Raw genomic sequence first — 16,540 nt, 5'->3', positions numbered from 1 at the left:
CTTAAAAAATAAATTATCGTAAAAAATCCATATACAAACACAAACAATGTTATTGCCATCAATTTTCATAATATATTGATTCTTGTAAGACGTGTGGAGACAACAAATGTCGGTATTTTGTTCTCTCAACATGTAATATTGTAACCGACTACCGTCGTTTAGATATGAGACACTATAAGTAATAATTACAACTAAATGAACAATTAAAATAACGAAATTAAAATAATTGGCACGGGATTAATATATAAATATAGATACTTTAATATTATGGGTACTTATAAGTTATAGACAGGTACATCCGATTCAATATAGCTCGCGTCCGTTGGTCCGACGTGATGATCATTGCACGTCGTAGTGCGGGTCACGTGTCTCTTAAATAAGACATACAATTTAGTGGCCAGTGAATTTACACGGGTATTTCATGACATGCACAAACCTAACGGCATTACTGTCGGAAATCAGAATGCACACGTATAATGTTATAATATATAGATGCAAACCCTAGGGCATTTTATGTATAGGTACCTACCTCTTATTGGTTAATACCTAAAGTTATAATGGTCATCGGGTGGTAAATCATTGTGGACATTATGATTGCCGTCTGAAAATTACGTGAAATCCCAAATCGTAGGGAAACTGATCGATATACGCCGTTGGTGTGGGGGCGGGGGGGGGGTTGATTTTCCGTGCCCGTTTGGCGATGAAAATTCGCATCACTTTAATGATGTAGGGCAAGGGACGGCGGCGGTCGGATAATATTTTGGGTTCTGTCTGCTGAGCCGCCGAGGTAACGCCTATAATGTGAAAACTCATCCGACCAATAGCTGTGAATGGTCACACGACCGCCGTCGACCGCAGCCGAGCCGGGTTAAGCCGACGGAATTTTACGCGTGATGCCGCCACCGCCGCCGCCGCCGCCGTTGCCGCCGTCATCGCCGCCGTAGCCACCGTCACCGACACCGCCGCCGCTGCCGGCCAGTGACTCTTACCGGTTTAGTAGCTGCACAGCTGTTTCGTGCGTGTGTTTGTCGATCGCGGAGCTCGAGAATTTTTCCGAATGTTTTGATACACTTCTTAGAATTGATAAATGTCATATTCTAACGTTTTTTTGTTGTTGTGTATTTTGTATACGTTCTCTATCGGTTTACTTTACGGTGGATAAATAGACTTCGAGAGTCTAGTACGATGCGTGTAAAAATAATGTTTAATGTGCGGCTCATTGCCGGATAATGCGCACGTTTTGGAAAGTATCGCGCGTTTATACTGATATGGTGAGACAGGTGACTGAAAAAATATGAAAGCTTCGCCGGTAAAAACGGAAGGCGCCGACTACGTGGACAGCGGCAGTGTGGATGCGAACGCGAACGCGATCGGTGATCGTGGTACTGCGGCCCAGGTATGCAACGATGTGATTGTATTATCTTCGGAGTCCGAAGCCGAAGAGGAGGAGGTGCTGGCCCACGGTGAGGAGGAGAAACAGGAGGAGGAGGTGGACGAAGAGGAGGAGAAGGAAGTGATTTGCAGCAGACCACGTAAGTCTAAAAAGAAACATAAGAAACATCACCACGACCACGGGGTCAATCGTAACGGGAAAAAATATAAGAAACGGCCGAAACAAGGGAGTGGTCCAATATTTCTGTGGGCAAAAAAGAAAGAGACGAAAATAATGAAGATATTCTGCGAAGATTACGATCCGGGTATCAAACTAATTAAGACCAACGGTGTGTGGAGTTCTACTCCTAGATCTAAGGTGTTGGCGGCCGTTCAATCGCGTTCGTCCGTCTGCGTAGACGTTTCAGGTGAGTCGCAAAACGACTGCGACGAGTCGATCGAACAGAAAACACTACCGGATGTCCGAATCAAACAAAGCCCAAAAACCGACGAACTCGTCGACCTGAACGACAACTCTATCGATTTTGTGGACACCATATCTAGCGGGGAGGACGACGACGAAGAACAGACCAGAGCCAGAATCGACCGTGCTCTCCAGATGATCGACCAGGACCCGGCACTGATGAACGACGTGAACATTTCGTTGCCAACCAACGAGGCGACTGCTGCCATCAAGTTACCTGAAGGTACGACAATCCACCAGATCAAGATCGAGAACGCCGCGATCAATGGGGCCGTTCCTGTTGCGACGCCGCCGCTGTCATCGCCCAAGACGCCACCGGTGCAGTGCAAGTTGGGCGAGTTGACCATAACAACGCAGCAGCAACAACAAAATGAACCGTTGAACCTGGAAACCGTAAGTAAGCGATCTGCCTTAGAAATACGATTACAGGAGCCACCGCTTAAGAAAAAACGCGTGGACAAACACGCTGCGCAACCACCGTTGGCCGGCGAACAGGTGAAACGCGAATGGGATCCACTGTCCGAACTGAAGGAAGTGCTTTCAGACCCCGGGCTGTGCGTGCCCGACCCGTTACTTGTTCCTAGGGCCAGGCTGGCCGCCCTGGTGGCCAGCCCGGCTACAGAAATCCCGAAGCTTTTACGAGCGCCGTCATTGTTGCCACCACCGCTTTCGGATCCTGACCTGTTGGCCGTTTCGCTGTCACATCTCCGGTCTATGTTGCAGCAGCAACCGGGCTTCGCGGATGAACGCAAGTCGGACAACAATCAACAGTCGAACATCGATCAGATGCTGTGGTTGTCGTACCTGTCGAAAGACATGGCCGGCGTCGACTCCGATTTGATATCTGCGATGTTGAACATCCTACTACCTACTTCTACAACCGCTCAACAACCGTTCAACTACCCTCAAGATAAAAGCCAATGGAACGACATGTATTACGACGGCAATATTGAAGCACCATACGGTTCCACGCCCGGCTATAGCAAATCGGACGAAATTTGTGCGTCTGTGTCGCCACTTCCGCCGCCGCCACCGCCACAGATATTACCACCGCCCCTGCCACAGATATTACCACCGCCACTGCCACAAATATTACCACCGCCACAGCAGTCGCATCCACTGCCATTACCACCGTTGCAGTCACAAATGATACCACCACCTACAGTTGCACAACCTCCACTGTTATCACCGCAACAGCCACAAAAACACCAACAGTCACAACTGCTGCCGCCGCCGCCAAATGTGCAACAGCAAGTACCGCGACTTTTGTCCAAGCGTTCGCAGCAACACAACATGACTTCACAACTACGGTTGCCGTCACATCCACAGCAAATGCCACAGTTGTTGCCGTCACGTCCGCAGCAATTAATGCCGCCACAGCTACAGTCACCGGTCCTACGCCGTCAGTCGAAACGACGGGCTTGTCGAGAGCTGTGCTGCAACGGGTCACCGTCATCGTGTTACGCTGGTAGCTATTGTCCGAAATCGAGTAGTTACAATCCGTTCATCGCAGCATCCCCCAACGGATGCAACCAGTTCGCCGTGTCTCCGGGCGACTGCAATCCGTTCACCGCGACTCCTGCTCCCAGTTGCGGTGTTGGCAATCCAAAGACATGTAGTACTACGTACGGTTCGCCAGGCGGGATGCCAACTTGTTGCTTTCAAACGGAAGCTAGTTGTGGGTACAACGGCCAATCTCCGTCGCCAATGCCGCCGCGGCATACATCCGTCTCGCCTCGCAATCGCGCTCAATACAACTACAAATCCAGTCCGGGGCAACAGCCACAGCAGCAAATGTCGATAACGGAAGGCGGCAGTGTCGTCAACGGCTGTTGCATTGGCGTCACCAGCTGTAGCAGTGGCGTCGCTGGCTGTAACGGTGGCGTCGCTGGCTGTAGTGGTGGTGTCGCTGGCTGTAGTGGTGGTGTCGCTGGCTGTAGCGGTGGCGTCGTCGAGTGTGGCAGTGGCGTCGCTCGCAGCAGCAGTGGTAGAGGTGTCACCAGCAGTAGCAGCGATAGTGGCGTCACCAGCAGTAGCAGTGGTAGTGGCGTCGCTGGTAATAGCAGTGGCTTCAATAGCAGTAGCAGTGTCGTCAAAAGCAGTGTCATTGGTGGCAGTGTCAGTGTCAGCGACATCGGCATAGACTATCAACGTTCGACTGCGACCAATAAACCGCAAACGCCTCTGCCGGTGACCTCTACTAGCGGTGACGTCGGTCAGCCGGTGCACAGACCCAAAATCAAAGTCAAGGAGCATTTGATCGACCCGAACGCAAAACCGAGACTTTTGAACATCGAAGGTGCCCTTCATCTGGCGGCAGGACATGATCTGTTCAGTTCGCCTCTTTGGCATCCATTGTTCGGCAGGTGACTATCTTACTATCTTACTTACTAATAATAATAATAATAATAATAATAGTATAATATTATGGTACTGAATTTATCGTGGTATCATAATATCAGGATAAACGTGTAGGTCGTAACAAACCGTAATTCTGTGAATAGTCCCGTTAGCCCAATTTTAACAATAAAACGGTATTTTATAGTACGACTGCGTTTATAAAAACAATTTTGTCAACAAACATTTCCCAGGTATAATCGTTATTTTGAACCTTTCTTCATTCTTATTTATTACTGTTTTGTCGTGTTTAAATATAGTATAGATGCATTCCAGCGAAAAAATATATGCTTAAGATCGCTGAAATCTTGTGTTTAAAACTAAATATGAATATTTTAGCAACATTTTTAATAAATTGTAATGTATTATCACTTATCAATCCGAACTTATCTACCTTAATCGTGTAAAATATATAAGATATGTCAACTTATAATAAATATGTTTGAATTTCAAATTAATACAACTTGGCCTTAATTTATTATAGAGTAATAATTTTTAGAGAAAATAATTTTTAAATACATAATTTTACACTCATTATTATTATATCATATAAACAATTACCAACAATATAGGTGCTTATTTTTTATGGATACTTCGAAGATATATTATACTATTATAGTTAGTTATTAATCTTATGATTAATCAATTAAATAAATCAAAATACGTTACGAGAATTTTAACTTAAGAGGACGCTACACCCGTATGTATTGTCTCCGTCTAACAAATGTACAACATAGCAAAAACTGCTTTGCTTGATAATAGGACCACTCAAGTTGTACTAATAGCTAGGACTCCAAATTTATATACGACATAGTTAAGAAAATTATCTATGAAATATAATTTTTAATTTTTTTGATATCACTTATAAGAAAAAGTTATCCAAAAACCTGAATAACTTTTTTGTAGTTCTGATATCGAAAAAATAAAAAATAAATTTCACGGCCGAAATTCCCCTTTTTATGTATGTGGTGGAAATTTCGTTTCTTAGTTATGTCAGTAGCCTTCTCGGTTCTTTCCCGCCCAAAATAGTTTTAGCTATGTTTTACATTTATTAAACGAAGACAGCACATGCGGTTATAGCGTCATACTATTTAACAATGAAAACAAAATATTATTAAATATTTTTACAATCAAAAGTTAAATATATTTTTTTTACAATAGATAATATGACTTACCTGGCACTTAACTAAAAATATATTAAAACAATAATTATCTTACAAATTGCCAATTGGAATGATTTACAACAATTGAAATTTGAGACAAAGCCTAGTATATTCAAAATATTACGTGGTGTATGTAAACATATGAAGTTTTATAATTGCTCGGATTTTTAAGGTGAAAACAATTTTTTGCTTCTAATTTTAATACCTATATAATATACATATTTCACATGTTACGTTACAATATATTATTATGAAATTTTCATATTATATATGATAACTCATGTTATATTCGTTATTTATTTTAAATTTTCTTCTTTACATATACTTCCGGCAAAATTATTTGTGTACGAAGCATACAATTTTCAACTTAAGTAAATTATTTATTTATTAAAACAAATTGTTTTATAAATATTACGTTGAAGCAAAAATATGCTTAATTTATATATAGTAGTTTTTTTTATTTATCGAATTGTATTAATAAGACAAGTATCAAACAAAAAATTGTAATTTTAAAATTCAAAATAATAGATAACATTTTTGATTAAAATTCTTTACCTATGTACCTATGCTGCTGGTTTCATTTAATGTGAACGTTATGTCAAAGACAAATTTTAATTTTTGAATGGAATTAAACGTCATATTTTCTATCAAACGACCGTTGGCGTAGTTTCGTTTAATTTGTTTGTTTTCAGTTAAATTCAAAAATATTCATGTATACAAATTTATAGGTGTTCGAATAAATAATATAAAAAATATTTATCAACAATAATAAAATGTTCAATCTTGTATATATTTTAACAATATTATTGTTTTTAAATTAAATATTATAAACTATCATTTGGTTTCTAAAAGATTACCTATACGGTTATACCTACCAATGTTGTTTTATTAAGATAATTTTTCCATAAATAATTGTTAAAACTTTAAAATACTATCCATGGGACTGAAAGTCTAAAAAAATATTTTTACTTTGTTTTTATCAAAGAGTAATTTCATTTTAATTTTAGATAATTATTCAAAACAAAATGAAATATTTTTTATATATCTGGGATAAAACATAAATAATAGATATAAATTATATAATACAGATTTCCTTATAGATGTTATTTTAAGTCGCTAAGATTCTAAATAATTAAAATATAAATGATTATAATATATTAAAATATAAATATTATAATATATTATTCTCAGAACGTATTTTGCTTTTTACATACCACCACATTTAATAACCTAAGACTTGGCGTTATTATACATCAATGTATGAAATATTAAACTGCCATTTAATGAATTCAGTTTATTAAAACTTTATTTATTTGTTTAAAAGTTATTTAGTTAAAATACAAATATTAGAAATATTATTTTATTCAATAATTAATATTATTAAAAATTGAATTATTGTTTGGTTTTGAATTATAGGTACCTACCGGGTATGTATAGTGTAAATACAGTATAGTAAAATATGTGTATCTTTAATTACGTATAAGTACTAACTATAATTTATCGTGCATAATATTGTTTTTTGTATAATAACTGATATAATTTCTGTTTTTAATTTTACACGTCTTAAAATGATTAACATAATATATTACTATGAAAAGTGAAAAGTCTTATAAATTATAATGAATAAGGAATAAGTTACATACCATGTATTTAAACAGGTAATATTTAAAACTTACTTTATAAAATCCTTATTTCAGAATAATTATCTCACTTTAAATTTAAATGCAAACATTTTCAATGTTTTGTGTAAATAAAATGCATTTATATACTGATCTCTAGACTCTAGTCAAAAATATCTATGTATAGATAATTTATAGAACTGGTATAAAAAATTACCTACTTTTGTAGAATAAACGATATATTATGTGCTTGGAGTTAACAAATATGGAAAAAAGGAATAATAGATTAGAGTAACGAATGAGAATTAAATGTCTGTCATATTAGTAAAAACATAATATAAAGGTGTAGAAAGTTAATCAAACATTTTTTTTTCGTATATTTTACGTCTTAACTTTTCTTTACAAATAAAAACCAACGAGAATTCTAAGTTTATCATATTATATTGTTTTATGGAAAGGATTGGAAATATAAGTAACTACTTATCTATAAGTATTACCTTTTTTTTAACACTTACCAAATGAGAACTGATGTCTTCTTCTATGTATAATTGTTATCAGATGACAAATTTACCTAGTTATTTGCTAAAAATTATATTTCTACGTTAATTTTTTTGTACCTATTGTTGTTTTAATTAAATTCCATTTATTTTTAGTAATTTATGCTATTAATTTCACGTGGACATTTTTCTATTTTTACTCTTCAAGTTTATTTAATGCAAAACACTTCATCACAGATTTACCACAAGTGATGTAAACACATATAAATATAAAGGTAATCAACTTAAATTTGATGCATGTTTTAAATTTATATTAGATCGTATTTTATTAGTTTTTGATATAGATTTAATTTTTATTCTTGTAAATTAAAAATGTGTTAAGAACAAATTATATATTTAATAATTATTAATAGCATAAGACATAGAAAATAGATGAATAACCCATTAAAAAAAATTGCATACATTTCCATTAATTTTAATTAACTACCCATTGATCACGATTTACATGATAACTTAGTACAAATTCAATATTTTTCATGTCCTTAACAAAATATTCCAAAACTATTATACGAATTGAGCTTGTTTTATATTTTACATAATATTTCAAATTTGCTTAATTTTTTTTTTTTTTTTTTTGTATTAAATTATGGAATAAATTTATAATTTCAAAATGTCTATTATTATTTAACATTATACTTATATTGCTTCTCAAGTATAAGCTTAGCATGTGTTGAAGAAAGTTTGAGCACGTTGCTTAAGACATTCAAGATTATACAATACAACTAATATATTAGGTTATTGAATTTTTATTTTATTCGTAAATATGGGACAAGCACAAAAAAGCAATAAGGTTAGAATATATATTATAGTGATGACCTAATTAATTGATGTAATATATTATGATAATTTATTATTAATATACCTACATACTTATACTTGAAGTTACATAAAAATGTCTGACAATATTTCATTATGTTTTGTTTTAAAATGTTTATGTTTTTTATACCAAAACTAAACCATTCAAAATAAAATAAGAGTATAGTCGTGGTCGTATCTATTTCCAATCATTCGTATTTGATAAAGTGTCGACAAATATTACTGTTTGCTCATACCCATGGGTATGAGTTTTAATAAACTGCATTTTTATTAGTACCTAGGTACTTGCATTTTAAATTTACAATGAGGTTTATTATTTTAATAAGCCTACCATAGATAACATAAACGAGAAATAAGTTTTAAATATTGTAATTGCATGATTCACGCATTGAAAATGTTGAATTCTAAATTGATTTTACTTTTTATCTCCCAGCCAGACACATTATTCATCCAGTCTTAATGTACCTACATTGTTATCGATTAAATTGTATTCCCCTCTAAGATGATTTCAAACCCCAAAATTCTTTTATTTTACTATTCGTAAAAACAACTTTATTTTAGGTCCCCTTAAAAAAACATTAATATATTTTATAATACTTTTTCTTATCTATTTTTCATGTACGTGTTAATACCTGTAATGCAGGATGTTACCAGCGATATCAACTTTGGCTAGTGGTTAATTATATTGTTTTGTTCGATTATCCTTCTAGAGTAAACAAAAATGTAATAATGTACATAACACAAAATATGATAAAATAAAATATTTTCATTTTTATTTTATCATTTTGTATACTTTCATTGTAGATAGGTATATCATAAAAATTTGAAATTTTTATTTTTTGTCGATATTAATTATTTACAATTTTGAAATAGGTAAGATATTTTTTGAAATAATAACAAAATAATATAGTATAACATATTCTAGACTGATAAACCATTTCTACTCAAAATCGTTTTTCGTATACGATGATATTATATTATTGAATTCAAATTTAATAACATCCATTACAGCAGTAACCCACTTGTAACCTATACTGCAGTATAGCAGAGCGACATCCACTTACATACCCGCTTTTTTTAAACTTTTTTTTTTAAAATAAATTGATATATAAAAGTACAAAGGTATTGTTAAATTAACATTAGTTTAATTAAAAACATTAAAAACACTTCATTGGTATAGTGTATACATAAACGTTTTATATTATTATTATTATTATTTTTTAGATAGCTTTTACAATATGAACGAATTTCAGTATTTAATAAAATTATTCAGTACGTTTGGATTTATGATGATATTGAAATATTTCAGAATATATATTTTTTAAGCTCATTAGTAAGTTAGTAATATATTTTTTTATTTATAATTTATAAAACAATTAGACTTGGAAATTAGGTATTTAGGTATGACAGTAATTATTTAAAAAAATATAAATGCTCATAAATCAAATATTAAAGCTTGTATGGTAGAAGAAGTGTGAAATAGGTAGGATAATATTTTGGAGCATAAAAAATATTGTAGGGAATGTTTGAAGGGGTGTTTGCTGGTCGGTAATTTGGCTATATTTTGTTTACCTGTTTCGTGTACAATATTTGTTTACTTTTACAAATATTGGGCAACAAATGAAATATGTATATATTTTTAAAGGATACCAGTAGATCCAATATCAAATGTTTAACAAAAAAATAAACGAATATATAATATTTATTGATTACAATAGTTCTATAATTTTTTTTAAATAAAAATAAAATATAAAAACAGATTCTTACTTCAATTTAGTCAATTAATTATTGTTATGTTTTTTTTAAATAATAGACATTTTACTATTTAACATCGGGTTTTTTCCCGTTTTTTATTATCATTATAGAATATTTCTTTCGGACTAAAGATTTAATTTAATAGCTGAAATCCTTGACACCCGTTTGAAGAGTTAAAAAGGGAACACAGGTATGCTCGTTATAGTGACAAATTTGGGCAGGTGAAGTAAAGATGTGAAAATATCACAGATCGTTGGGTTGTTGTGGATTATTTTTAGATTAGTTTAGTAAATTCCGAAAAGAATGAAAGGAAACCAAGAAAGTAAGGTGTAGACATCGAAAATGGAAGTATATAGTGTGTTATTAAACAAATTAGATAATGGATGACATGAAAAAAAGGATCATTTAAATATAACCTTGAACAGTTAAAAATTAGTAATTATTAATTAATGCTTTATATTAAGCTAGGTATGTTTATAAACTGTGTAATATATAGGTATATAGGTATATCGTATATATATATTATGTACAATCATCTTTACTGCTACTTTTTATTTCATAAAATCAGATAAACAAATCTAAAAATATCACAACGCATTGTGCTTATAGTAATATACTAATATATAACTAATTGAAATTGCAATTAACTATTTAAATATAGATAGATGAATGGTTAATACCATACATTTTAAAAGAAATTTTATTTGGAATATAACTCACGCATGGTAATGCATTATTCTTATTAAAATAAAATAAAACGGTGCATTTATATTATTAACTGACCTATTACAGTTGATTTAACTGCTATTGTGGTATCCCTGCAATAGTACATCCGCTTTAATAAAAAACATTCAGCTCCAGATTTCAAAATATAATTTATGAAACAATCATCTTTCGTAGTTAATACATCCTAATACAGTAATACTGTCTAACACATTACCAGAGATGTATAACTCGTTAGTATCATCGTATTTCTACAATTGATTGACGAGTGGTATATCGATTAAATTTTATTAATCAACTCTTATACGCAGTGGGTCTTGTTATTTTGTGGGACGACTGGTATTATACTAGCATTAATCAAGCTTATATTATAAACATATTATTTTATACCTTGTTGTACTCATGTGATCCAATATTTATATATATATATATATATCAATCTACGCTCGTATGTTTGTACGTTTTAAACTTTTTTTTTTTAAATGTTAATTACCTACCACTAGAGATACGTTAAATTTCCCCTCAACTAATATTATTTTTTATACCATTTGGATGTGGTACAAGAGTTTAATATCCCGAAGTATAAAAGAAAGAGTTGGTACAATATCTTAAAAAAAATCCAATAATAATTATATTCATATTATTCTTTAACAGTTGTATTTAAATTTTAAAGATCATAAATGATTATTATATTTAGGATTATTTTCACTGCGGGTGCACTTGTAAAGTTTATCTGTTCGTCTATTGAAGAAGTTAAACTACTAATCTGTAAAATTTATTTTGAACGAATTATATCGCATAAATTACTGAAGTAGGTATGAAGTGAGGTGTCGATTATAATTTATATTTTAAATTGCATATTTATTACTACTCAATTATATTATGAACTTACTGCTTGTCTGTTTTCATAATCATGTTTTAATTTCATTAATATCGTATAACGTATATAATATCGAGGCTGGCGAACTCATGGCACGCATGCTAAAAGCGGCACGTTTATAAAATTTCAATGACATGCAAAAAATTTAAATTGTAAAAAATTATGATATTCGTAAAATTTTGCTTCTAAAATGTTCATAGAAACAAAGTATAAACATTTAAAAAATTATATATTTCTATGTAAAATTAAGTATTTTACTATATTTACTATGTTCTATTTAGTGTTAACAATCTTTGGGCATGTGAAAAATTGTCAAACTTTTGATTGTAAAAATTTGGCACTAGACCTAAAAAAGGTTAGCCACCCCTGGTATGTACAGGGTGATTCTTTTATCAAACAACACTCATTATTTCAAAAACTATTGACTTTTTTCAATTTTTTTTTCTTCAAAATTTTAGATCCATCTTGTTCTAGAACTATATATATTTTTTAAATATTTTCACCCTTATATTTATCAGGTAAACCATTATCAACTTTTGATTTTCAAATAACAACCTATACTTAAAATTTCATAAACTAAAAAGGCTATTTTTTCAATGAATTTTCACGTTTAAATTTTCATTTTTCGTTAATCCGTTTACAAGATTATAGCCTCCCAAAGTTGGATGGTTTTGGATGGTGTTTGTGTGTTACAGGTGTATGTTACGTGGTATTTACACACAAACACCATATGAGTGTTGTTTGATAAAATAATCACCCTCTATATTATATATTTGATTAATTAAAATTGAAATTCCATTAATCTAATTGTTAGAAAGTACCATTCAAAATGTATAAAAGTATTAAAAGTAAATTATAATTGCGGTTTCTACACATACTTTTATGATAATTATTCATCAGGAAAATAAAAATTAGCTCATTATAAATTAGTATATAATTATTGTAGACGTTAAATGAATTTATAATAATGATAAAATATAATATAGATATTTTATATAAAATACGCGGATCCATTTGTATGACGATTAATACGTATATCTTCATAAATTTAAATAATTTATAATGAAAATGTCCTTTTATATAGCAACAAAGCCGTACTTATACTCACACATATGGTCAACAATAATATCAGTAATTTATACAATATAGTATGGTTTAAATAATATAGAACAGTTTAGTATATTGACAATATTGGGTGTTTGCAGTTCCGTTTATTTATTCATTATATTTGATCTTTTTTTTTTCAAATAAAAAGCTTGACGTTAACTTCAATGGAATTACTATACTTGTCTTGACAAATGCATTTGGTATTGGAATACTATTAAAAACTAATTAATAATATCCAAAACATTACATTTTCAATCAAAGTTAAACTTACGAGAAAATAGTGTTAGTTATTGTCTTAAAGGTTTTTTATGCGTCTATATATATAGTATATATAGATGATATTATGCAATTTTAACGAATACCCGGATGTCTAAAAAATTGCATCTTGAGTTGAAAATTTTAATTATAACTAGGTATCATACATTCATACTTTATCATATTATCAATCAAATTATAATCGAGTAATAATAACTGTTTAAAAATGTACTATACACTTTTGAAAAGATATATTTTAACAAGTGGAATCATATATGGTATATATATATATATATTATATTTCTTAAAAAATATACAATGGGGATAAGAAGCAAAAAAAAATTTCAATTTATTTTTATAATATTCCTGCTACCTTACTGACATTTAGGTACTTTAGAGAAATATTATTTTTGTATTTAAATTTTACTATAGACAATTTATTGAAGAAAGTTTAAATTAATAAATAATTACGGTATACTAAATGAATTATTCTGTGTAAAATGTAACCTTGAATTCGCTTTTAATGTTTTCATAATAAAACATAATTTTTTTTTTATTAGCTTCAAGTATAACTATGATATATAAGACATTTTATTTTATATAATATTTGAATTTGAAAACAGTTTTTCTTAGTATAGTTGCAATTTTTAACATTCTGTTTTCATATAGTTTGTCATCAAATTATCTAAATAAACTTTATTTTAAACAACTAAATTATGTGTTTTGTAAGTATTGAAGTTCTGTAAAACGTTACAAATTTTCATGATCTATATTATTATATTACAATGAAGGTGTATACAAATGTATTAATATATTAATATTGGCGCTTATTAGTATTACTGTTGATTACTATTACATGATTGCGATATTGTTAAAAGTTTTGGACCTACGTTTCGCTAACTAATTAATTATCGTTAAAAATATTGAAATGTTTAAATTTTTTACTGTTTTCTGGTTTATCTTTCGAAAAACTAGTGCTTAAATATGCTGTATAAAATACAACTTCCATCAGTTTTGTTTTCATTAATACTAAAAAATTTAATGTAACTATTTTATTTTCATGGACGATGGCTTTCATTTACGAGTTGGTACGCGACGAACACAATACTCATATCTATCTATGTCATATAATAATATAGGTAAAATTGTGGTATGCATGTAGGTACACACTGCAGCGAACCGTTATATTGGTGTGAAAATATTTTAATATTATACCATTGTTGTTTCATAGTTTTTATTTTTTTAATGACGTAATTATTATGGACTGTATTCATTTATTTAAAACTATGATAAACCGTCCGACGATAAGTTTATTGACGAATATTGTGGACATAATAGGTATTATACCTAATGAGTTATATGTCTTGTAGTACCTATAATATATACTCGATGTAAGTATACCTATTTATACTTCAGCTGTGTGACAAATCTATAAATCATAGTGTAAATTACATAGATGCGTTGTATAACTGAGTATTTTTTTTTGGTTTTTTGTAAAACTATAAAAACGAAAAATACTTATATAACTGATTTATTTTAGGGCAGTTTATCTTATCTGGAAAGACATACCTTGTTTTGAGTTTCATATTCATAACAGACTAATATTTATTTGAAAATTAACCAATTTTTAGATTCTATTATGCACTTGGTCAAAATTATGTTTCGGAATGATTGGTAAATAATCGTTGTTTATGCATCAATACAAAATCATCGATATGAAAACTTATATCCATCTTACATCTTACTTCTCCTCACAAAAAAAAAAAAAAAAAAAAAAAACAGTGAAAACTAGCCCGTAAAAAACATAGTGTATGTCATAAGTATAAGTTTTTATCTCCCTCCCCCACCCACAACCCGACATCCCGTAACGATCACACGGTGCAATATATGTATAATGTAATTATTAATGTCGATCGTGCGATATTTCGAGAGTTTTCTCTTAAAGTTTTTATTTTTCAACTCTGTCCAAAATATTTATTGAATTAACCGTTTTTTTTTGTTTCAGCCAAGAAAAACCGTACGGCTCTCGGTGGCAATGGACAACTCCAGTCACCACATCTGCGGCGACTTCTTCGGACGACACGCCCGACGACATCAAACGTTGAGCCGGCAAGACCACTGACTGACGCGACGGTGACGACAATGTAATATATATTATATATATATGTGTTCATATATTATGCAAGCAGCGCACCTACAGTATTTGTTTAATTATGTATTATTATTATCGTTTTACATGTTGTACGACCCTTCGCGCATATACCCATTTAGAAGACTCGTGTATTTCGAATACTTGCAGTTAACCCCCTTCTCCCACACACATGTGACACAATCCGGTTGGATTTGACGTCAACATTTCTTATCGAATATAACGCAAACAAGTGTATACTATAGTATTGTATTATAATATATTTATGTACATAAATATATAATCAATGTTTGAGCAAACGTTATACCATATTATATTATAACGTATAAAATATTCCCCTTATTGGTATAGTATAATAATATATGTATTATTTGTATGTTTGATGTATGTAAGTTGTAGTCAAGTCGCGATTATTTGTGTCGCCCGTAGGAATCGATTGACCTCGACCTTTGCACTAGTTTTGGCCGGGGTATACGATCGCTATAACATCCGACGGGCTGGGGGACCGACTTCCTCCTATAGACTTTCTGTTTTCGGTCGTCGCAATTCCTGTGACTGTAAAAATATATCTGTTTAAAACAATTTATGTACATAATATTATTATTGTGTAACGTCATATTTGTGGTGCTGAATGAAAATTCGTTTTCGTCATAAAATGTACTGTTAGTTTCTGTTCTTCTATTGATTTATTATCGTTCTTTGTATTAATCTATTATCGTTGGATTGTTTGTTTTTTATTCGGAAAACCGTTTACCATGCACAACCGCACGACTACTTGCGCGTATGTTTTTGTGTTGATTTTTTTTTTGTAAATTTATTGTTAAAAATAAAACAAAAACCTATTTTGTTTCTCGTTTATTTTTGCGTTACATATCAGCTTTTGCTTGGTTATTTTTCTGTGTACTTTGGTATGCTTGAATTTATTACAATTTTATTGTTTTTTTTTTTTACTTTCTACGTCAATTATTTTAGCCATTGAATTTTTGGATTTATATATTTATTAATGTCGGTTAAATGTTGAATGTACTGTTTAAAATATATTTTATTTTACGTAAATTATCAGAAATAGACCCATATAAAATGGAACTTCATATTATGGAAATGTTGTATATTATTACGGTATAATAACATATTATATATTATAATCAATATTGATTTTGAATACTAGTCTCTTAAATTTTAAGATATCTATATAAGAGGGAAAAATAAATAAATAAATAGTACTAAAAATATATACATTATTCAATATATGTATAACTAGTAC

At 31.1% G+C, this 16,540-nt stretch overlaps 1 protein-coding gene across 1 annotated transcript; it reads left to right on the top strand.

Annotated features, from left to right (window-relative positions):
* Positions 1–947: 947 nt before the first annotated feature.
* LOC107166507 (uncharacterized) lies at positions 948–15,580 on the top strand. The gene is made up of 2 exons (XM_015515198.2): positions 948–4,221; positions 15,133–15,580. The coding sequence occupies exons 1-2, from the start codon at positions 1,295–1,297 to the stop codon at positions 15,230–15,232; spliced, it is 3,027 nt and encodes a 1,008-aa protein (XP_015370684.2). The 5' UTR covers positions 948–1,294; the 3' UTR covers positions 15,233–15,580.
* The last annotated feature ends 960 nt before the right edge of the window (positions 15,581–16,540 follow it).

Source organism: Diuraphis noxia, unplaced genomic scaffold (genome assembly GCF_037042655.1).
Source record: "Diuraphis noxia isolate RWA-SAM2 unplaced genomic scaffold, SU_Dnox_SAM2 contig0005, whole genome shotgun sequence".
NCBI lineage: Eukaryota > Metazoa > Arthropoda > Insecta > Hemiptera > Aphididae > Diuraphis > Diuraphis noxia.
Note: the sequence above shows the minus strand (reverse complement) of the source record. Positions and strands in the feature narration are given on the sequence as shown.